General features: G+C 37.6%; 1 protein-coding gene across 25 annotated transcripts in view; it reads left to right on the top strand.

Moving 5' to 3' along the window:
* The window catches only part of RIMS2 (regulating synaptic membrane exocytosis 2), a 531,876-nt gene that overhangs the window by 107,807 nt on the left and 398,836 nt on the right, over positions 1 to 25,233 (top strand). For 13 of the 25 annotated variants that reach the window (XM_068395878.1, XM_068395859.1, XM_068395866.1 and 10 more), the window contains one exon: positions 156 to 366. In XM_068395878.1, the coding sequence (XP_068251979.1) occupies positions 156 to 366 (211 nt within the window). Of the gene's footprint in view, positions 1 to 155; positions 367 to 12,797; positions 12,810 to 25,233 lie in introns of all 25 variants that reach the window. The other 12 variants (XM_068395865.1, XM_068395850.1, XM_068395876.1 and 9 more) reach the window with 1 other exon arrangement.

The following is a 25,233-nucleotide window of genomic DNA, read 5'->3' as shown; positions in this document are numbered from 1 at the left end:
GAATGTTACACTTCTGGAGCATCATAAATTAAATGTATTTTCTTACTATGGTATTTATCTCTGATTTGTGTTTTGAAATTGATTGCAATTTAGTGATTGCAAAGTATTTGTGGGCTTAAATAAAACAACTGATAATGATCTCTTCTCTTCTGCAGAAAATTACATCAGCAGTTTGAAATGTATAAGGAGCAAGTGAAGAAGATGGGTGAAGAATCACAGCAGCAGCAGGAGCAGAAGGGTGATGCCCCAACCTGTGGCATCTGCCACAAAACAAAATTTGCTGATGGCTGTGGCCATAACTGTTCATATTGCCAAACTAAGTTCTGTGCGCGCTGTGGAGGAAGAGTGTCTTTACGGTCAAATAAGGTATGGAGTTATGAAAGTTTAGTAACGCGCTTCTCCTAAACTCAGTATCTCTTATTCGTTGTTTATACATACAAATCACATAGCTACTGAAATAGATTTCGTTTAAAGAGCTAATGACACCTACTTTAGGAGCTTTTAAGATCTCTGTCCTCATTTCAAATAATTTCCGTTTGCAGATGGATTTGTGACTATGGCTTTTAAGTTAATGCATGCCACATTTCTACTAACAGACTCATGGAAGTACAATTCTTTGATTGGACAATTGAATCTTTGTATTGGAGACAGGGAGGTATATCTATGGTCTAGTGTTGCTAATATTGAGACACTAATTATTACAAGTTAGAGCAAGGATTTTTCTTTTGTGCTTGCCCAGGCTCTTCTGTACAAGATTATTGTAAAGTTAGTGTTAGAACAGTATATACAATATATTATAGAGTTTTAAAACGTTTATTATCTATTTTACATATGCACATATATTATGTATATGTACATATTAATACGTATGAATACATGAAAATATTTTTAGGAAAAAATTAAATGCAGTAACAATATAGAGTTTCAGCTAGTATACTGGTGTTTATTGTATAACAACAGATAAAACAGCAATCTGAATTTTTAAAAAGTTTGGTAATAGAGTAAAAAATTCAGCAGAACAGAGGTAATCACAGAAAACGGTTCTGAGATCAGTTTATTCAACATTTTAGATAAAGCGTCCATATCTGATACATGTCTTTCTCAGATTCCGGCAGATACTTGTAGAATATTCATGACAATACTCAAGACATCTTGTGCTAGTCTTTTGTGGAAACACATTTTCCGTAAATCAATGCAATAATTTAGTATTTATTAGTATAATAATTCTCCAGTCTAATTTATTTCCATAAATCTATTTTTTTCTGTAATGTGTTCATTGCAAATACCATGCAATCTGCAAATATTATCTTAATCTTTTGGAAGGTAGGAGACTGGTATAAACATTATGTATTTCTTTGTCCAAGATTGAAAGGTAGGCTTAAATAATGGACTCAAGTTTTTGGGTGAAAAAGTATAAAATAATCTGCTATTTCTTGATGATTAAAGTAACTGGGATTATGTGTAAACCTCTCAAACTGCCTTGAGTTTTAAGGTAATGGGTAATTTTAAAATTTTGTCTTCAGTGAGCTCACATATTTTTATCATTTTTTTAACTAACTAAATCATGTTGCCAGTAATAAAAGATATAATAATTTCTGTATTAATTTCATCTGATTATAAAAGACAATCAGGACAGATATTTGAGTCATTATGTCTGTGTAGTTAGAAACAGAAAAAGTGCATTAGGAGGAAGGCTTTGTCTCGTAATGAAACATTCTGATACATCATTTAAACTGTCCTCGGGACGGATCATGTGAACTTGGCAGATAGTTTTCTGACTACTTTTGACGGATTTCCAATGAGATTCTTCCACACCAACTTAGGTCATTTGTTTCACTGCTTCACCATCGTCACTATAGAAGGCTTTTCTTACGGTCTAACCTAGATCTGTCTTTCTGTAAGCTGACTTCTCCATTCAGTATTACGAATCTGTTCTTCTCAGCTGGCTTTTTTTCTACTACTGTTGATAGTTTAGTGTGATAAATAAGCTTTTCTGTCTCATTCATTTGTGCTTTAGATAATGTATGAATACACTGGACAGAGCATCTCTAGACAGATCACCTGTGAGGCTTCACTGGTGATGCCTCTGCATTAAAAAACCCTTTTATTCCTGTTCTTTTCTTGTCTTTTCATCAATTAAGTTTTCTCTTCGATGAATTTATTCCTATTCCATGGCAGCTGAGATTCTTTAAAAGCCTGGAAGTCCAAGTCAGCAGTATGAACAAATCCTATTTACTCACTCTCTGTGACTCCATGAAGGACTTCTAATACATGTAACAGACACAAATTCCCTTTACTAAAGGCATTCTGTCTTTTCCACATTTTATCATAATTTATTCATATGCTTGCTAATTTTATTCTCCATTTTGGTTTCTACAAATCTGTCCAATGTGGATATCGAACTCACTTGTCTATTATTCAGTTGATCTAACACTGAAATTCCTTAAAAATTAATAAATTGGCATCATATTTGCCACCTTTTATTCTTCTTGTTAATGAAAGACTATATTGCTATTAATAGATATTTTAGAATTGAGATGTTTTATGCTGAATATAATCTGATTTTAAAAATTTATTACTATTTTTTTTTTGTTGACTTACTTTATAGCTTCAGTTTCTGAAATATCAGTTTGAAGTGTATCCTCTGGTTCATTTTGCATAAAATAATATTGTAGAGTAAGTATCTCTGTAATCACCATGAGCATAAATACAAGAGATTTAATACAGACACAGTCCATGATAGTCTCCTATTTATGATCTCTTTTATGCCTGTACAGATTATTCCATGAAAATTATTTGTGGTCTACCAGAATTAATTCTTTTCTGTTTTCCTTAATGGACACAACTTAAGCTTCTTGAAGGACGACTTCTAATAACTTCCTTTTAACTGTGCTGGATTTTCTTTGGTCTTTGTAGACATTTTTTGACAGGTTATATGTGCCTGCTTTGGACTTTATATAAAGATGATTCTTAAACTGTCTGAAATGTTATTTGATGGAGCTGGTTGATCTATTTGTGATCTTTTCCGTAATATCAAGTTTCAAGCAAAATTCATGCCATTTACACCAGATTCTGCTACTAGTTTAGTACAGACCAGTGTTAGCAACATGCATGTCAGAAGATGTAGCATTGCAAAGAACACTTCTCTTTCAAAGGGCACAAGGAGGACTACTGCTTACAAGGTTCATGGTCATGAGTAGGAGCACAGTATGGAAATGTTTGACTGTTGTCAGAGCATTAAATTAAGATTTTCAGAATGACGGGATGATTTTATTCCTTTTTCAGTTTAGTTACAATGCCTGAAATAGAAGAATTAAAATTCAGTTCAGGTTGTACAAAAATTATCATTATATGAGAGTTCTTTCTAGATCAAACAAATAAAACTGGTAGTGGTGGTACTGCTGCTTCTGTACTGCTTATTATCTTAGTGAATGGAGTATTCAGCCAGGATGGGGGCTTAAATTTCATGGGAGTGAGGGACCTGGAACTGTCATTTATTATGTTTATGAACAATTTGAGATTGATTAAAACTGAAATAATAAACCATGTGACAGCAAGCAGTAATACGTAGCAATATAGGTACCACTGATATACAAAATATACTACTGTTCTTTTTTAATTATATACTGATTTATATAGGGAAATGCACACTGAATGAGGCAGTAGAGAGCAGAATGAGGTATATGCAGCTGAGAAATTTACATGCTAAAATATTACAGAATCACAGAATCAACCAGGTTGGAAGAGACCTCTGGGATCATCGAGTCCAACCATTGCCCTGACACCACCATGTCAACTAGACCATGGCACTAAGTGCCATGTCCAGTCTTTTCTTAAACACATCCAGAGATGGTGACTCCACCACCTCCCTGGGCAGCCCGTTCCAATGTCTAATGACCCTTTCTGAAAAGAAATGCTTCCTAATGTCCAACCTGAACCTTCCCTGGCGAAGCTTGAGGCTATGTCCTCTTGTCCTATCGCTAGTTGCCTGGGAGAAGAGGCCGACTCCCACTTCACTACAACCTCCCTTCAGGTAGTTGTAGACTGCAATAAGGTCACCTCGGAGCCTCCTCTTCTCCAGGCTAAACAACCCCAGCTCCCTCAGCCGTTCCTCATAGGTCAGACCCTCCAGACCATTCACCAGCTTGGTCGCCCTCTTCTGGACTCGCTCCAACACCTCAACATCTTTCTTGAAGTGTGGGGCCCAGAAGTGGACACGGTATTCAAGGTGCGGCCTCACCAGTGCCGAGTAGAGAGGGACGATCACTTCCCTAGACCGGCTGGCTACACTATTCTTAATAGAGGCCAGGATGCCATTGGCCTTCTTGGCCACCTGGGCACACTGCTGGCTCATGTTTAGCCGGCTGTCGATCAGCACCCCCAGGTCTCTTTCCGCCGGGCCGCTTTCTAACCACTCTTCCCCCAGCCTGTAGAGCTGCATGGGGTTGTTGTGACCGAAGTGTAAGACCCGGCACTTGTTGTTGTTGAACCTCATGCCGTTGGTCTCGGCCCATCTATCTAACCTGTCCAGATCCCTCTGTAGGGCCTTCCTACCCTCCAGCAGATCAACACTCTCACCCAGCGTGGTGTCATCTGCAAACTTACAGAGGGTGCACTCAATCCCTACGTCTAGATCATCTATAAAGATATTGAACAGCACCGGCCCCAGAACTGAGCCCTGGGGAACACTGCTAGTGACCGGCTGCCAGCTGGACAAATACAGCTTCCAGATACTACAACTTTGTATGTAGTGAATATAAATTCCGACAGCTCAGAGTGCCAGTTCAGTAAACCAACATTTCACTTGTAGAGGAAGAACACAATACTTGCCTGAAAATTCAACTTGACGCATGCTGAATACCTTCTTTCAGGGTGTTCGGCAACCTGCTATCACTTGCAGCCACTGAAACATCCTTCTCTTTCTCTTTGAACATCAAAAGAAAGAGATTTTCAGTTGTTTTCTGGTACCCAGCAACAGTGTGTGAAACAAGTAAGGTATAAGTAAGGAACTTTTCTCAGCTCCCTCTGGTTCTCTGAAAGCTTTGTATTCTGATTATTTCTCTGGGGCTATGTTTGATTTTTTCAGAAAACCGTCAAGTTCTTTTTGTTGAATGATTCTAACTTCAGGACTTGCAGTGTGACCATCCATATGGAGTCACAAAACAAAATTTTAGTGTGCTTGTGCTAATGAGTAATCCATTTCATTCTGTTGACAATTGGCAAGTACCAAAGAATTAGTCTGTCACAATCAGGATTTCTAAATCACTAGGATTTGGGATAAACTCAGTAATTTCCTGTTGCCTACAAATAATTTGGTCCTTAGGAAACATGGTTTGATTCTGCATTTCTCTAGGAAAGACATGTGAAAGGATTTCTCTAAACCAGGTGTGAGTTTTTTTATTTCTTTTTTTCTTTTCAGTTTGGTCCATGTAACACCTGTAAAATCTGATAACCAACAACTGTATTTATCTTTCTGGAGAATCTCAGTACAAGTATCTCTGAAAGAAAGGAAAGTCTGCTGCTAAATTATTCCAAAGACAGTCTCATATTTAGAAGTTGTAAATTCAGAACCAGAAGCTATAAAAGTTATCTTTCTAATTAGGATGAATTTCACATCCCAGTCTCTCCATGAATAGAATAGAGTTTGTATTGTCAAATACATTAAAGAATTCCAACCTGAAATCTGGTTCTGATTATATGAAAACAATGTTAATGTCTTAGTGAACATCTATGATTGTTAAGACATCCCTAAACAATGATCAGCTCAATTTTATTTGAGGCGATAAGCCTCTATTCTTTTGGAATTTATACCCAAACTTATCAGGACCACAGTTCAGCTAATATACATCATGGTCTTTAGGACGATTCCCCCCTCCTTCCCCAAAATGGGGTTTGGTTGCCTGTGCTCATGGGCAGCTCTGATGTGATGCAGCTGTGACCTGGGATCAGCCTTGGGGAAAGAGCTGGGTGAGAAGGGGCTGCAATGAGCCCTCCTGGGGCCTCCAGCCCCTTGCCTGGGAGCTGCTTTTCAGCTCAGGCACTCAAACTGAGTAATCCAGGAGGAGACAGTTAGTGACCTGCTGTGCCAGTTGGACACCCACAAGGCTATGGGCCCGGATAGGATTCACCCCAGAGTAATGAAAGAACTGGCAAATGAACTTGCCAAACCACTCTCTATTATCTACCAGCAGTCCTGGTTAACTGGAGAAGTTCCAGCTGACTGGAAATTAGCAAATGTAACGCCCATCTACAAGAAGGGTCGGAAGGACGATCCAGGGAACTATAGGCCTGTCAGCCTGACCTCGGTGCCAGGCAAGGTGATGGAACAGATCATCCTGAGTGCCATTACACAGCACATGCAGGACAATCGGGGCATCGGGGCCAGCCAACATGGATTCATGAAAGGCAGGTCCTACTTGACCAACCTGATCTCCTTCTATGACAAAGTGACCCGCTTAGTAGATGAGGGCAGGGCTGTGGATGTAGTCTATCTAGACTTCAGTAAGGCATTCGACACTGTCTCCCACAGCATCCTCCTAGACAAACTGGCTGCCCGGGGCTTGGATGGGTGGACTCTTCAATGGGTTAAAAACTGGCTGGATGGCCGAGCCCAGAGAGTGGTGGTGAATGGGGCAAAGTCCAACTGGCGGCCGGTCACTAGCAGTGTTCCCCAGGGCTCAGTTCTGGGGCTGGTGCTGTTCAATATCTTTATAGATGATCTAGACTTAGGGATTGAGTGCACCCTCAGTAAATTTGCAGATGACACCAAGCTGGGTGGGAGTGTCGATCTGCTGGAGGGTAGGAAGGCCTTACAGAGGGGTCTGGACAGGTTATAGATGGGCCGAGACCAACGGCATGAGGTTCAACAACAACAAGTGCCGGGGCTCACACTTCGGCCACAACAACCCCCTGCAGCGCTACAGGCTGGGGGAAGAGTGGTTAGAAAGCGGCCCGGTGGAAAGAGACCTGGGGGTGCTGATCGACAGCCGGCTAAACATGAGCCAGCAGTGTGCCCAGGTGGCCAAGAAGGCCAATGGCATCCTGGCCTCTATTAAGAATAGTGTAGCCAGCCGGTCTAGGGAAGTGATCGTCCTTCTGTACTCGGCACTGGTAAGGCCGCATCTTGAGTACTGTGTCCAGGTCTGGGCCCCGCACTTCAAGAAAGATGTTGAGGTGTTGGAGCGAGTCCAGAAGAGGGCGACCAAGCTGGTGAATGGTCTGGAGGGTCTGACCCACAAGGATTGGCTGAGGGAGCTGGGTTTGTTTAGCCTGGAGAAGAGGAGGCTCAGAGGTGACCTTATTGCAGTCTACAACTACCTGAAGGGAGGTTGTAGCGGAGTGGGAGTCGGCCTCTTCTCCCGGGCAGCTAGCGCTAGGACAAGAGGACATAGCCTCAAGCTTCGCCAGGGAAGGTTCAGGTTGGACATTAGGAAGAATTTCTTTTCAGAAAGGGTCATTAGACATTGGAACGGGCTGCCCAGGGAGGTGGTGGAGTCACCATCTCTGTATGTGTTTAAGAAAAGACTGGACATAGCACTTAGTGCCATGGTCTAGTTGACATGGTGGTGTCAGGGCAATGGTTGGACTCGATGATCCCAGAGGTCTCTTCCAACCTGGTTTATTCTGTGTGAACCTTGGTCCCTGCCTAAGCCGTGCTGCTGCCTGTCTGGGTTCCTCGCTGATCCAAATCTGTGGGCTTGGCGTCAGCTCTGCCTCATCACCATGGACCTGCTGGGGACCTGGATTCTTTGTTGACCCTAGTTACAGTCCTGAGCCCTGTCCTGCTCCCCTTCCATGTGTGCCGTGGGACACAACCCTGTAGGTGGGGGCATGGCCTGCCTCATGTCACCTGTTGTACCCTGCTCCTGGCTCTGGCCGAGCTGCTGACCATGCTTGTGCCTGGACAGTATAGAAGCATCACGCTGTTCCAGCAAAACACTTTTTCAAATTGCTGCATTTAATACTAAGACTGAAAGCCTTCCCACAACTATCGTTTTGAACCAGGAGATGTTGCTTCTTTCCAGCCCGTAAACTTTTCTTGCAAACCAATGCCTAGCAGAACTGATATTCAGAATCTGCATTTCTGTATTGACACCTCGAGTTCTGATTCTTGAAAAGAGCCCTGTGATTTTAATATAAACTGTGTGGATACGATCATTCCCTTTAAATGATAACTGCACAAACGATCTCTGTTATTAATTTTATTTATTTGAAACTGTTTTCATTTCGTAGCTGTTATGAATCTCATTAAACAGCAGATGATGGTCTCAATTTCGACAGAGGCTAGGCATGTTTGAACTCTTCACTCTGTTTCAAAGCTTTCAAAAACCTTAGAGGTTATTAGGATCCTGACACAGTGAACTGATAATTTTAGACAAACTGATGATGTTAGGCACTTAAGGTGAAAAATTGCTCTCTTGAAGAGTGGCTTTGGCTCACACAGTCAGACGCCAGATTGACCTAACAGATGTTTTTGTTTTTTTTTTTTTTAAAGGATAAAGTGTAGGTATTGACACATTCTAGATTTGAATATGGGATGGGATTCCAGTCATTTTGCTAACATTTCTATATGTCTGAATATTAATGGAGTTAAGGTCTTTCTCCATGAAACTGATATTAAAATATATATTTGCATTTTCATGTGGAACAGAACAAATACCACTGAAGTCTGACCAATTTGTTGCTTTTTTAGCATCAGTCCTTTGAGAACTGAATTGGGTAATTTCTTAAATGTCTTTGCTATTGAAATGACTGACTAGACTGTCTATCATGTGGTCAGTCATGTCATTACTTGCATTGTACTTCTATGAATTCAAAAATGTTTGACAGCAATGTGGGGGAGGCAGCTGAGAAGCTGGAGGTAGTCTTAGGTGTTTAATAAAGCGTGACTGCTTGTCTTGAACTTCACGTGTTTATATTTCATAACCTTGTTCTGAAAAGAGATTCTTCATCCTGGAGGTTATTCAGCATAGGTAGATTGTGTGAACCAAGTCTTGATTACTGTTTTGATCACAGTGTGAATGACAGGATTTGGAGTCTTAACTGCCGTTTCAAAGCCACCAATTTTTGGAAGTAGTGCTTTGTGTTGGAAAGCTCACATTTATGTGGTGAAGTGTTTGAGACTCTTCGTTATGCTATTAATTTCTGAGAAAAATCTTTCATCTTCTTTTAATATATGGTTTATAAATACCTATATATATATAATTTTAATAGTTGCCTAAGTGGTGCTTGTACTTTGTCATATCATTTGAGCTAACAGAGAGTGAGACTTCTCTACTGCTAATGTCTTTGGTACATGAGAATTACTGGTTAGCCATGATTTTCACTAATACGGTCTGAGGTTTTAGGAAATGTGTGTTGGTATGTTCTCCTGGCTTGCAATCTTAGGATGCATTTAGTATTTATTTTATCTTTTCTGTGATTAAAGTCAAGTTTGGTCTTTGGAAACTCTTGATTTGAACAAAAATCAACATTTGGCAAAATGAGACAGTGACAGAACAGAACGGTATTACCAGATCAATATTTATGAGTCAATAGTTTCTAACATTAGAATCTCATGGCACAAGAGCAGGTATTAAAAAATCTGTCTCAAAACTCTTAAACTGTCCTTTCTAAAATATATGTGTGTGGTAGTGAGAGTTTGTTTCTGTCTTTTAATTTTTTTTATTTTTGAGTCCTCTCTATTACTGATTTGTGTGTATACTCCATTATGTTGTTATCTGAATTTGCTTTGCTTGTATGAATTTACATTTCTTCTTGTTTATTATGTTTTTACTCCTCATAAGTGTTTAAAAATCCTCATATCTTAGGTGAAAACTGCTGAGTGAAAAAAATAGATTAGAACATAATTCATAGTATGAAGAGGTGCAGATCATCTCTGTGTTTGCAGAAGACTACTAGAATAATTAATAGGTAAAATTTTCTATATACAATTATCAGTTACGATTTGGCTAGACTGGAATACTATGTTAGAACAGCATGAAAGTAGTCAGGATAATGGATAAATTATATTAGTCATTATTTTTGGAATAGAGATAAAATTGGGAAAGAAATCCACATGTATGTCAAAACAATGTTTAAATATATGTGGGTATATTGTATGTAGGTAGAAGTTATTTAAAAAGGGTAATGTAGCTAGATTTTTCTTCATGAGTGAGGAAAAAGTATCATACAATAATTGTGTTGGAAAGGACCTCTGGAGGTCTTCTCATCCAACCTCTTGCTCAAAGAATGTTGAATTACATGAGTTTTCAGAGGTCCTTGCCCTGTTGTGTTTTGAATCTTCAGGGATGGAGATTCAGCAACCACTCTGAGCAACCTGTTCCAGTGCTTGACCAGTCTCACGATTAAAAAAAATAGAAGAAAAATTTCCTTATATCTAGTCAGAATTTCCCATGTTCCAACTTGTATTTGTTGCCTTTTGTCCCATGCTTCAGTGTGTATCTTTGAGACTACTACACATAATACTACTCATCATCAAATGAGCAAACTATGGGTCTTGTGTAGTGAAAATTATGAGGAATTAACACTTTCAAAATAGCACAACTTCTAAGCATTTTCTTGAAATATTATGAGACTTATTTATAGTCTGTTTTAAAATTTCAGGGATAGTGGTGCAGTGCAGAATATCAAAACCAGGGGGTAAGACTGAAAACGTAAAAAGTTGTTAAGACGTTAAGAACTATGCTAGAAACAGGCAATTCTGCTCTAAAAAATAGTCAGCCTAGGCAGGTAGAAGAATAAGCTAAGCTATATGATAAAAAAATCAAATAATAAAGATACTTTTAATCTCAAAATTTGTTTTCTTAAGGATCTTGCCCCTTTTAAAACTTTGTATAAGTTTTAACGTCTTCTACTTAATATTTACATTTTTCATTCATTATCAATTGTTTTAAAGATGTTCGTATTTTCTAGTTTGAAATATCAGTGTGCCTGCTTCCCATTTTTTGTGAAACCTACTACCTTTACTTTTTTCTTCAGTTTAATGTATTTAAAATCTTTATCTTTGTCATGTGTTATTTTACCTACTGTGTCTTGTTGGAGTCTATTTAATATTCTCACATTCTTTTGTTTTTAATTTTATTTTTAATTGCTGTCTGCATAGTAAAGTGAGGAGCTGAACTATTCTGACTTAATTGCTCTTCTGTTCTGTTACTTAACCCCTTCCTGCAGCTGCAAGACATTCACTGAGAAAGCAACCTAATCAGGCATTTACAATTTTAAAAATTTCTTAGACTCTGTGCTGAAAATACCCCTTATGGATTATACTTCTTTTGCATAGTGGAGTATATTTCTTCAGAGGTGAGAATGAGAAATCGAGGCACTAGTTTCCATTCAAAATATCTATGAGCCACTCTTACTGCAGTGGGACAGGAGGCCCTGCTAGGAAAGTAGAAGAGCACCTGATGCTGTGCAGGTAAATATATCACTGCACACAGAGTGATAATGCTTATAAGTCCTGTGATTTAGATAGCTTTCGATGATGTTTCCTATTCATATAAATGAGAATGCCACTAAAACCTGTAGCACTTTTGAAAATACTTTCATCTCTTACCACCTTACATAGGATCATAGAATAAGTTGGGTCAGATGGGACCTCTGGAGGTTATCTAGACCAGTGTCCTGCTCCAAGCAGGATAAACTTCAAAGTTAGACCAAGTTTTCAGGATCTTGTCCAACTGAGTTGTAAAAATCTCCAAGGATGGAGAATCCGTAACCTCTTTGGGTAGCCTCTTTCTCCCTCAGCTTCTCCTTGCGTATTGTGTGCCCTAGTGCCCTGACTGTCTTCATTGGCCTCTGTTGTATTCTCTCCTGTTTGTATCTCTAGTATTGAGGGGAACCTAAAACTTTTACAAGAGCACAGGAGGACAAATTTACATGTCATATAGGTATCTGAACAACAAAGCTATAAAATGAGTTGTCACCCATTCTGGGTGAGCAGTTGTTTTTCCAACATGGTTAAGTGCTTAATTGCATGCCTAGATTTTGTTTCTGTACTGGCATGTGAAATTATCATTCATCATTCACAAAAATGGGAAATAGTTTTGACTGAAAGCATTTTGAACACCTTTGTTTTCTAAAGTATTATTCCATTTACAATTTTAGACAACTAGAAAGACAATTCCTTCAAGGAAAATAATAAACAATGGGAATGTATTTAATATTTATGGGTATGGAAAAGAAAGTATAAATAATACAGATCTGACATGACATACAGTAAACACTTCTGACAAACTCTGTCTCCTTATGCTTTAAAACTCTAGTATTTTAAAGATGCATTGAGTGACTAACATGCAGTTATGCCATTATGCATACCCTGTATCTGGCTGTATTAAACAAACATTCTTCATTTCACTGGACTCTTTGCAAGTGCAAAGGGTTGATGCATGCTCATAGTTTGCAATAGTGGGGTCCAAGGCATGTAGAGCTAAGTACTGCATCCTTTTTATGAGATGCCCCATTTGTTTTATTAAGGTAATTGGGACATGAATCCTGAAATATTTTTATGAAAATAATTTTCTTTGTGCAAATTTTTTTGTACAAATATTTTCTTTGATACATAAAATCATTTGATTTTCACCCATGAAAGGATTAAGAAAATTATTTAAATGATGTATTTTTCACTAGGTCTTCTTCACTACTAGGGGAAATAAGACAGATATATATTAATTCCTTTGATATTTGTTTGTTTATTATACTAACAAATACTACTGCTTACTTTCAAAATGAAAGTGACTCTTTCCTTCTTTGTCTTTTTTCTGTCCTTTCTTGCTTGCTTTCGTGGATATGAACCCCAGGAGCACAAAGTGGTTAGAGCCTTTTCTCTGTCTAAAGTTCTTTTCTTTTACGGGTAGATTTATTTCCTGGCCTACATTTGCTTTCATTTACACAGGTGTAATTCCTGCTGAAGGCAAGGGGAGTTACTGTCATTAAAATGAAAGCAATGTTTGGCATGAAAGGCTTACCTGTTTTTCAGATAACTTACTAGTAATTTGTGAGTTGTTGTGAACATTATGCATGATATTCCTCTCTGTTTACAGCTTTTGTGAGCATGCCCCTACTTTTCCTTTAGGTTTGCAATATGATATGTGCACAGTTTAAAAAAATGAAATAGACAATTTTCTCGTAGGTGTTTCTCTTACAAAAATGCAAATGAATTTTATCAAAGTGGCATAAAGTTATTAAAATAATTTTTGCACCCTAAGGTAGTGATGTTTGTATCATTGACGTGTATGGAGTCAACATTTTAGCTTGTAACTTTTTTAGTATGGAAGTTCAGTTTTGATTTTTAACGACAATACAATTAGACACCAGTAAACATTAAGAAAACATATTTATATTAAACATTTAGGAATATGCCAGCAATGTCATGGAGTTATCTATTAACATGTAAATTATTTTCTAAATTAAGTGGTATGTAGCATTTCTAAAATGTAGTGCACATATTGTATTGAGCATAATGTTGAAATAATGTTAGACGTTATGCATGCCACTGACCCTGTGTTTGTCTTGCTAATATTACATCTACAGTAAATATTTTAATCTGATTTTATTTTAGCTATGTTTAGAAAAGGTAGTATAAAGCCAAATTTGAGCATAAGCCTGGATATATTTTAATATTTTACCAAATTAAATGTGATTTTTTTAAATAACAGAATTGAGAAAACTACCTGAGCTAGTGTAAATCTGCTCCATGAAAATCTGTAATGTATTCTAACGAATTGCAATTGCAAAAGTGACTCGCCCTGTAGTGTTTGTCAAGTGAGTTCTTACATTAGATGGAGTAAAGAAATTCTTTAGTGTTCATATGCATTTTGTGAATGTATACACAGCAAAGTCTTTTACTACAATAAATGTAATTTTTTTCTTACTGACAGCAATGTCAAGGCTCACATTTAACTCACACGTACGGTTCAGAAATACATTGCTTCATACAGAAGGTGTAAGCCATCTGCTGTCATTACCATTCAGGATATGTTTTTATTAGCAGGCAAGTGATCTTTGTGGTGGGCCGCATACTGGTCCCCTAGTCTGTTAGAGGGTGACATAGTTTTCTTTTGGCCTACATCATTGGAGTTTTTCACAGTTAGAAGGCTGTGAACTCACAGAAGCTGTGAAGTAACACCAGTTCCTAGAATACAGAGGTAGCTATAGAGCACAAAAGGTAGATGAATAAAAGGAACAATTATCTCCTTGAAGGATTTACCCTTTCGGTATAATCTTGTAAGTAATTGATGCATGCTAACATGCATCAGTCAATCCAACAGTCAATCCAACAACTAATGTCTGTGAGAAACTCATCTACATTGTAGCAGTATCAAATCCTAAATTCGCTTGGAAAATAAAAAAAAAAAAAAGAGTGAAGGAGGTCACAGTAATGAGGTTATATGATTATCTAGTTTTACCATGTACATATGTTAAGGAGGGAAGGGACATGAATTTCTCTAGCTCATCAACTAGTTAGATTTTTCCATAAATGACAGTGCCTCAAGTTGCCTTAGGTAATATCTGTTTCTGCTGGTTTTGAAATAGATGTTTTGGAAATTATGAAGGCAGAAAGAACAATAAGTATTTTAGGTTAACTTTTTCTCAACTGCAAACATTATGAAGTAGGGACAGCAGTGGTATTCATCTTGCTATTTTAGTGCTAACAGTAAGGTTAAAAACCCTGGTGTATTTTATGCAGATAGCATCAAAACAGATACTCAGTATAAACAGGATTTTTTAGTTTTGTGTGATACAGCATTTACCAGCAGATTAACTCACTTACAGAATCCTTAATATTAGTGGTTATCCTTCATTTTCCAGTGTTAGCGTATCAGAGAAGGTGTGAATTCCAGTATTCCTTCTGTATTCTGTATTTTGCAACCATAGAATGGCAAGTTCAATCTATAGTGCTCCTATATAAAGCTACAGATACTTGGTGACTGTTGGTGATATGTTGACACAATTAAACAACATGGATTTGGAAAATGAGGTGTATTCAAAGCATCAGGTCTGTGAGGAGTTAGAGACTAGAAAGACATTTTAGTATGTCCCCAGTAGAAACCTTGTCACATCTTTTGATAAAGATTAATATTGTAGGGAAAAGCTGGGACGGCACATGGTGTTGAATGATTGGAATAATCATATGCCAGTCTACTGATGCTATTTATAGTGGTGGGGAATGAAGTTGGACATGAATTCTGACTGTGTTGTAATGTTGTAGTTGTACTGTTAAACATGCATGGAAGGGAACTTATATTACATACTAATACCACTTCAGAGTATAAAGCTCACTGTGCCTTTTTCCACACAGAACGTGGGAATGACTAATGAATGTCCCAGTCCTTCATTAGTTTGGTATCACGGTATATAAAGAAGTACTTTTGCAAAAAGGAAACCTAAATGTGCAGAAAGGAATAATTTATGTTTTTATAAAAGAGGAGGATCATCTCTGAGAAGGAAATAGTTGTTTTTTTTATTGAAAAATAGTGTGATTAGTGAATTTTTTTCATCATTTGGATTTTTTTTCCCCTTTCAATAACAAAGGTACATTTTAAAGGTTTTCCTGCATTTGTGTCACTATTATTCAATCAAAATGTGACTGTGAGGTAGAGGAATGCTCTTTGAGAAACCAGAGTCAGTTAAGGCTGATTGAAATAAAGTTTATTTCAAAAAATAAAGTTTCACAGGATCATCTTCCTTTTCCTTAGATTTTGACAATTATATTCCTAACTGAATAACTTTATTAAAATAAGCAACATTAGCTAGAGTAGTGAGATTGTATGTCTATATCATTGAATATCATGGGAGGTCTGATTAAAAACATGAGGAACTAAGAAGTGCAATACAGTTTGTGTAAAAACATCTCTTCATTGCAAATAGTAGAAAATGGAGAAGTCGTAGAATATTTTAATTTTGATTGAATGTTATCCTAAATTTAAATGAAATTATATACTAAATACCTTTGCTTGGAGGGCAGTGGCTTTTAAGTAGTCACTGATATTTCTGGAGAAAACAAATAAGTAAACAACCTAATATAGGAAGTTTTGGGAAACAATTGGCAGGAGAAAACATGATTCCTTCTGATTTAGGTTCTTTCACTTGCTGGTCATGATCTGGCTTTTTAAAACTTTGATAAAATCCCCGTACAGTGTTTTAGTTATGGACATTTGAGGTTTAGATACATCAATTCATGTTTTGTTTTTCAAATGTTCATTTTCTTGTTCTTTGCTTAATAACTGTCTCAGGTACAGAGATAAAAAGACCAGTTTTGTGGTTCAAGTTAGATGCAACTTAATTAAACTACATGGAAGCACTATTTGCAACAAATGTTGTCTAGGTCAGTGCTGCCCTGTCTGCAAGAGAGGAAAAATCTCTTTCTGGATTAGACAATGCCTGTTGTTGATAGTGAAATATGTTTTTTTTCCTCTGTCTCAGAAGTTAGGATGCAGTTGCTGATAGTTTCTCATAAAACCACAGTCAACTGAAGCAAAAAGATATTGTATATGTGTGTTTATGACATAGAGAAAATGTGTCTTTTAAAAGCTGAAGGAGAAAGGGGGCTTCAGAGAATCCTTTTATATTCCTGCTAGAGAGGAATTCATCTTAATTTTCTTATATCCCCTTCCTTCAGTGCTAGGAAGAATAGTTTCCTGAGAAAGAACTGATGACACTGCAACCTAATCTGGAATCCATCAGAGAAAGTGGAAGGACTCTGAACTACTCGGTATTAATCTCTCAGATTATAACACAGACCTGTAACTCAAACTGGAAGAATAGATTTTCTTTTCATAGCTATGCTTCTGCATAATCGATTAAACACTTCTCTTGCTGGTCATGATAAAAATCCATGTACACTGTTTAGTTATGGACGTTTGAAGTTTAGATACATCAATTTATGTTTTTCAAGCATTTATTTTCAAGTGGCAAGTTTTAAAGTGACATGAAATGGGCAATTCAGTGGCCTGGCCTTCAGAGGTTCTGATACTTTCTCTGTTCCTTCACCTCTTTTAGTGGATTCAGGAAGTTGTTTTTAGGGAAACTGTTTTAAACTGCTACAGGTAAATGAAAACTTCAACAGAACTATTTATAATTCTGTAAAGAATAAACTTAAGGAGTAATGCTAGGGAACTTCCTCCTTGTTCTGTCTTTATTTCCTTTGCAAGTGGATAAAACATTTGACACTTCCCGTGAAGTAAGTCTTCTACCTTTGTAATGTTATGAATTTTGAAGTTGTTAAGACACAGACAGAATCACAGAATGTTAGGGATAGACAAACAGCTTGTCTTTAAAAATCCAGCCTTCAACCTTCACCAGTCTTAAGAACCTACAGAATGGTGATGGTGGTGGTGAGAATGCTTCCTGTAATTTTGTGGAAATTTCACCATTAAACAAGAGAGTGAGATCTTCTCATTTTACTTCTGCCTTTCTGAACAGGTCCTGAGCCCTACCAAGAATCCTGTTGTTTCTAAACCATCTGTGTTGCAGGTCTGTACCTCCACAGTGCCCTACAACTTTCTCACCTGGAATTGCACGAATATGACAAGTATTTGTAGTAACCATAGGTTTGCTCCTCCTACTGCTGCCTTCTTACTATTGGAAAATATCTGTTTGGGTGAACTCTTACCCTATTCTTGACACTCAACTCAGACGGACTTTATGTCTTATGAGGAAACATGGTCTGAGTCTCATCAAGATTTTCATATGCTCTAAAGGATATGCTTTCTTTAAACAGAGGTGTCAATTTCCAGATTACTGAAATTTGGAAAAAAACCCCCCATTTTTACAAAGAGACTCACAAAAACAATAGAATATTTCCTAGTCTTATAATACCTCTGACAAAAGCCTCCAGTACCAGCTATTTTTTAGGATCGTTTTCTGAGATATCTCTCTGCTGTGGGAAGCTTAATGATTTTCCTCAGCTCTTGAGTATTGTCTTTCAGATTGGGATCTGTAAAAGTAATTTGGAGAGTTGGCAACTTAGACCTTCCTGTCTTGGGCCACTTGTCCTAGGGTGTTCTCTGATCCTATTTCTCATGTATCCATTTGTCTAAGCTGCTGTCCTTTATCTTACTGTGTTCAGAGCTCACTCTTGTTTCCTTCATCACCACAGAATGCACCTCCAGTAGCAGAAGGTGCTTTTAACGAACATGGCACTGAAAGCCCACAGTTTTTCTATCTTCTATTTCTTGAAGTTGGATTGCAAAACATAAATAAAATAGACTCTCTGTAAGTATATTTAAATACTAAATTGCTTCTTTTCTCTCTGTCGAAATGACTCTCATTCCAAAGTCAAATCATGTTCTCTACTCACAAATATGTTACCTAACTTTCCATTTTCACTACTTTCAAGACTGTCATGATGTGACATATAATAGAATGTAGTCAGTACACATACGTCTTATTGAAGTTACATATTAAAACTTGCTTGAAATCCTAATGAAGACCACACATAGTAAATGGATCATACTGGTGGTTAAATTTACATACAAATGTTTTCCCTAAATTGATCTTTTCTCATGTGTTGTTAACTTTGATGGCCTTACTGTCATACTAAGATATACTCTGTGTTTGCTATCGCAGTCAAGGAACAGGGAGATTACACTACACTGTAGTTCAATCAACTTCCTATTGACCTCTGTGAGCTGCTGGAGGAGTTGGGGGACAGGGAGAAGGAATGAGGGTTCTTATTTCTTTTCTTTTCTTTAAAAAAATTTTTTTTCCTTTTTTTTTTCTTCACCACAATGCCCTTTGGCCCATTTCCTCATGCACAGATCAATGGCATACCCTCCACAGTGTTCAAGGAAAGGAGGATGTGGTCCTAGGAATTGTGAGTCTCCTTTTCCAGCTTCACTTGTATTTGAAAGTTAACTGGAAAATAAAAATAAAACAATTTGACGGAGCTTCAGAATGGTCTTAACTAGTTCAATCTATTGACTACGTGGGGTTTTATATGTCTATACAATGACACTTTGCTTTTGTTAGAAAGCTCCATGCTTGAAGAACACACTCAGATATGTTTCTTGCAAGAACAAACAGAAAACTAACTAGAAGAGTTAAATCTTTTTTATTATATATGTACTTCTATATTAGATGAGCAAGGGTTTATGTGCTCAAAAGCTTGTACATTTTTTTCACCTACAACAGTCAATGTAAAAGGTGCTAGTTCCTCCTATAAACCTTCTCCTGTACTGTGGTGTAATTTTATAGTACAGAAATTAGAAGCAATTGGTTTGCTTTTAGATGGTACAGAATTTCTGAAAAGCGTTAGAGTTGATTTGGAGAGAGCCTGGTGGAATTAGAGGGTCTGCCTTTCATTTTGCTAAGTGTTTCTCCTATCCTGTTAGCACTAGGAATTTATCTTTTAATTTCAAATTGTACAAAATAGATCCATTTTCCATTTAATTCTTCTTCAAGCTATCCTAAAATAGTCTTATTTTAAAATGTGTATGGAAACAGTGTAATAACTATATATACTTTATCTTATCCATAAAATTTCACTTTCATTTTTGTTCAAATTAATAGAGCTATATGCAATTCTGGAACCAGAAGATGAAAAGAGTTCTTGATCAGTAAGTTATATTTGCCACCTGTTGCAATATTCAGAAACCATATCATGTGCTATTAAGTTCCAGGTGTAGACCTTTATCAAAGGTAGCTCAGCAAACTCCTTGTTTCAGTCCCAGGTGTGTAACAGCACACCTAGGACTCTTTGAACACAGTTAGATGTTATGGCACAGCAGGGGATAGTATAAATGTTTAATTATCTAGATTCAGCTTCAGTGGCTGGAAACCAGTGCCTATATATATAAATAATGAAGACATTGCTAGTAATAGAGTAAAGCAGCAAACCTCCCAAGGTGATGTTTTGTGTTTGTGGTGTTTTTGTTTTTTTTTTCTCAGCTGTGTACTTAGAGCTTTATTTAGGTAGTGTCTTCAAGGAACAGTTTATTGATAGGTTGCGGAATTAAATGAAAAAGGCCTTGCACCTGGGTTAATGTTGTTTGTTTGCTGTTTAGATCTGCTGTGTGAAAAAAGGAATTTGCATGTCAAATATATCAAACATTGGATGCACAGGCAAGACAATTATTCAGCATAGTATGAGTGACTTTATGCAGACAACTTCAGCAGATATTGGACTTCAGTGCGTTCCTGGACAGGTTAGATAGATGGGCCGAGACCAACGGCATGAGGTTCAACAACAACAAGTGCCGGGTCTTACACTTCGGCCACAACAACCCCATGCAGCGCTACAGGCTGGGGGAAGAGTGGTTAGAAAGCGGCCCGGCGGAAAGAGACCTGGGGGTGCTGATCGACAGCCGGCTAAACATGAGCCAGCAGTGTGCCCAGGTGGCCAAGAAGGCCAATGGCATCCTGGCCTCTATTAGGAATAGTGTAGCTAGCCGGTCTAGGGAAGTGATCGTCCCTCTGTACTCGGCACTGGTAAGGCCGCATCTTGAGTACTGTGTCCAGGTCTGGGCCCCGCACTTCAAGAAAGATGTTGAGGTGTTGGAGCGAGTCCAGAAGAGGGCGACCAAGCTGGTGAAGGGTCTGGAGCTGGGGTTGTTTAGCCTGGAGAAGAGGAGGCTCCGAGGTGACCTTATTGCAGTCTACAACTACTTGAAGGGAGGTTGTAGTGAAGTGGGAGTCGGCCTCTTCTCCCAGGCAACTAGCGCTAGGACAAGAGGACATAGCCTCAAGCTTCGCCAGGGAAGGTTCAGGTTGGACATTAGGAAGAATTTCCTCTCAGAAAGGGTTATTAGACATTGGAACGGGCTGCCCAGGGAGGTGGTGGAGTCACCATCTCTGGATGTGTTTAAGACAAGACTGGACATGGCACTTAGTGCCATGGTCTAGTTGACATGGTGGTGTCAGGGCAACGGTTGGACTCGATGATCCCTGAGGTCTCTTCCAACCTGATTGATTCTGTGATTCATGGAGAAATTTAAATAAATGTGAAAAATACTGTGTTTAGACAAGAAGTCATCTATGATGTATAAGTAGGAGGGTGTTTGAAAATTAAAAATTCCTTGGTTTGAATTATTATAAAGATGCCTTCATTCAGCATCAAGGAGACCTACAGAAAAGCCTGGATTTCAGGTAGCTAATTCAATTTCAGTCAATTGATATGTGCTAATGTTTGTCGTTTTTTGAGAATGAGTTTCATGTAGTTCATAAGTCCTTCTTATCATTTTAGATCTGCAAGAAATAAAATAACTATGCTTTGTAAACCAAATACATGAAAAAATTAACAGGAGTTCTGTTTTATGTTGGGGATAATATGCTTTCACAAAATAAATCCCCTGAGTGTTTTGTACTGATAGAATCATAGAGTTATCTTTATTAACTGAAGTTAGAATCTTAGTCATTTAGTTTGCTATATGTACAGGTACACCTCCCATTTATCTTTAAATGTTTAAACTTCTTGGGCAGTGTTAATCACTAATGTTCATTTAACATGTTCATCTTTCAGTTTCAGTGTAATTGCTACATAACTTCAGAGTCATGACCTGGTTAATTAAGGTGTTCTTGCTCTTGGGTACTTGGTCATGTGATGATGAAAGATGATATTTATTGTTGTTAACGATTTGGATTTCTTACAGTTGTAGGTAGGGAATGTATGGTATCTCTCTAAGAGATTAGAATAGTTTTACCTCTACATTGAAGATAGGGTTCAAATGCTTTTTTCTCCTGGTGTGTACAATTGCCTAGTTGCCTGTTTGCATTTTTAAACTATAACATCATGATGACTATATGTATTTTTTAACCACTATTGTAGTTGTGTCATAAATTTAAAATTAAATTTTAAGTAATAACAAATCTAAGCCATATTAGACTTTTTCTTTTCCTATAACTTTTAGTTTTTCTTAATGTATTTATTAATCTTTCCTTCTCATGTTTAGTACATTACCAGCACAAATTATCTGGGGATTATTTAAGGAAAACCTCTTGCAAATGAAACACGTTAACTTTTTCGGTAAAGATAAGAAGACATGGCCCTTGTTTTCAGTGATTTTTAAATAGGTATGCTTTTATTTATGGGCTACCATTCAGATCAGCATGGGGTTCTGTTAGTTGAAACCTCCTATAGAGCATAGATGACGTGCTGAACAAAGGCAGCTGTGAACTAACTGGGTTCTTTAACAATAAAGATCCAGGCCTTAACATAAATATATTGAGTATATTGTTTTGGCTCTGTGTATAAACTGTGGAGCATATCTGTGAAGCATATATCCTTCAGAAATTATCTCCTGCAAGATATTTTAAATCAGAAATTTCATAAAACTTCTTTGATCAGTCACTGTTTCAGATCTTTCATAGAATAGTTTGGGTTGGAAGGGACCTTTAAACGTCATCTAGTCCAGCCCCCAAATCCGTGTGGTATTTTAGTGATGCCTTTGTCAAAAAATGTTCGTAAATAAATAAATAAATAGATAACTAGACAGGTATTCATTTGATATGAAAGCATTCGGTGTCTGATCCAACTGTGAATAATAGTACCATAAATCTGGATGTACTCTGCAGTGATGAAATTAGTAAGCATAGGAAACACAGCATTACTTGCTTCAAGGATGGTGAAGACATGACTGATCCAAATCCTCTGATCGAACGTGCCACCTTGTTTCTGTCACTGTGATAATGCTCTCAGTATGTGAGATGCTGTAGTGATCTGCTTTTATCCAGTCTCTAATTAACCCGGGAAAGTGTTTTCTTCACATCTGTTGATGTGGAAAGACAGAGCCAGATGACATGCACATATTGTAAATTTGTAATTTACATTGTAAATACACATGCATGCTCTCTCCTATTCTTCCCTCAAGCATGCGGTAGTTGAAGTAGAAGATGATTTGTATATAAGTCTGTGAGTTTCCTCTTATTGGCCTACAAGAAAGCTGGAGAGGGACTTTTACAAGGGCATGTAGTGATAGGATGAGGGGTAATAGTTTTAAACTGAAAGAGGGTAGATTTAGATTAGATATTAGGAAGAAGTTCCTTGCTGTGAGGGTGGTGAGACACTGGAACAAAAGTTGCCCAGAGAAGTTGTGGATGCCTCCTCCCTGGCAATGTTTAAAGACAGACTGGGTGGGGCTTTGAGCAGCCTGGTCTAGTGGAAAGGTGTTCCTGCCTGTGGCAGGGGGTTTGGAACTAGATGATCTTTAAGGTCCCTTCCAACCCAAGCCATTCTGTGATTCTATGACCTCTCCAAAGCCAGTATTTCTTACCTCATTAGCAGCAGTTCTGGCACATGAGAAGGAAACTAACACTGATTTTGGGGCATTAATGGAACTTAAACACATTTTGTTTTTAGACAGCCCTGATGTAATTTGGATAGTTTTTTAAAACTACTAGACATGAAGCATCCTTTTTTACTCAAAGTAGAAGTACAACTCTTTCTATATATACCAAAATCATTCGGTCCAGATCTTGTTACATGCTTCTGTTTAGTTTCAATAAGCCTTAAAGCATTCCCTCAGAAAGTTTGTGATGTCATATGAAATGTAAAAAGGCAAGTCAGGTTCTTCCCCCTCGTCATTTGAAAATCTGCAACGAGATCTTTTTTATGCCTTTACAGTTGTGGTTGTCCAGTGAGGATCTGCGGCTATTATTCTTAAAGCCTGAGGATATAATAAAGTTATTGACACTTGTCCCATAAATCACAGCATTTACTAGATTGTCTACAGTTAATTAGAAAGCATTGCAAACATGCTACTTATACAAGGACCTTAGTTGTTACTATTGTAAGTTCATAAAAAGTGGCTTTACTGTGAAATGGAACTTTGTTGTTCTGTGTCGTGGTTTAACCCGGGCTGGCAACTAAGCAACACACAGCTGCTTGCTCACTCCCCTGCCTCAGTGGGATTTGGGTGGAGAAAGAAACTTGTGGGTTGAGATAAAAGCAGTTTAATAATTAAAAAGAAATAATAATAAAAGTAAAATTGTAAGGAAAAGAGGGAAAAAAGTAACAAAGACAGAGGAAAATAAAACCCAAGAAAGACAAGTGATGCAAATGAAAACAGTTGCTCACCACCAACCGACTGATGCCCAGCAGTTCCTGAGCAGCGAGCCCCTGCCACCCTTGCCCCAGTTTATTGCTGAGCGTGATGTCATATGGTGTGGAATACCCCTTTGGTCAGTTATGGAATACCCCTCTGGTCAGTTGGGGTCAGCTGTCCTAACTATGTCACCTCCCAGCTTTTTGTGCACCTCCAACCTACTCGCTGGTGGGGCAGTGTGAAGAGCAAAGGCCTTTACTCTGTGTAAGCACTGCTCAGCAAGAACTAAAACATCAGTGTGTTATCAACACTGTTTTCAGCACAAATCCAAAACATAGCTCCATACCAGCTACTATGAAGAAATCTAGCTCTATCCCAGTCAAAATCAGATCATCCTGTGACTTTCATCCTTGCAGTTGTGTGTGATCATGTTCAGGCTCCAGTTATAGTTATATACACGATGATGCTAATTTTGTTGTGAGCAGTTCTTCCGCTTTCTTATGTGCCATGTGCTTATAGGAAATCAACTTGCCAAATAGGAGTGAAGACATAACTGATCCAAAGAAATTCTGCAAATAAATCTTTAGTAGATGAAGAATATTTGCCTTTCCAATCATTTTGAACCAGGTCCCAAGGAATCCTTTAAATTACTTGTTTGATTTCATCTTTATCCTGTTGTTCTTTAACAATCAGTGAAATTGTATGAATGTGTGGGTTTTTTTTGTCTGTATTTCGTAGTTTTAGTATTGTGAACTTCTATATTTTGAAGAAGTCATCCCTTAGAACTGTAAACTTTGTTATGTCCATGTGAGGACCCTGATCTGAAGGGATGAAAGTGATGAAAATAGCTAGTTTTATTGACTTGTTTTTTTTGAGTAGGATGACGTTAGTGAATTTAGAAAAAAAATCACAGAAAACTTAGAAAAGTGCTTATCCTTACTCAATAGGCTTTATTGAATGCACACTCCTCTACTCATCAATTTAAGTATTTTACCATTTTCTGACCTGTAAAGAAAGATAATAGATTGTGGGCAGAAGAACTGCTATTTTATCTTCTTTTGGTTGCAGTGTAACTGCACTAAGTTTTTTTTTTTTTTTTTTTTTTTTTAAAAAAGTAATTAATTTTTGGAAGTAATTTCACTCCGAACCAAAATTTTTGTCTTTTGTGATAGGACATTTGATAATGTTCAGGAAACTGCTCTGAATACATGACAAGAAACTCTGCAGCATTCTTATTGTTCTGATGTTCCTTTTG

This window comes from Nyctibius grandis, chromosome 3 (assembly GCF_013368605.1).
Source record: "Nyctibius grandis isolate bNycGra1 chromosome 3, bNycGra1.pri, whole genome shotgun sequence".
NCBI classification, from domain to species: Eukaryota; Metazoa; Chordata; class Aves; order Nyctibiiformes; family Nyctibiidae; genus Nyctibius; species Nyctibius grandis.
The sequence above is the reverse complement of the archived record's forward strand: the minus strand, read 5'-3'. Positions and strand labels throughout refer to the sequence as shown.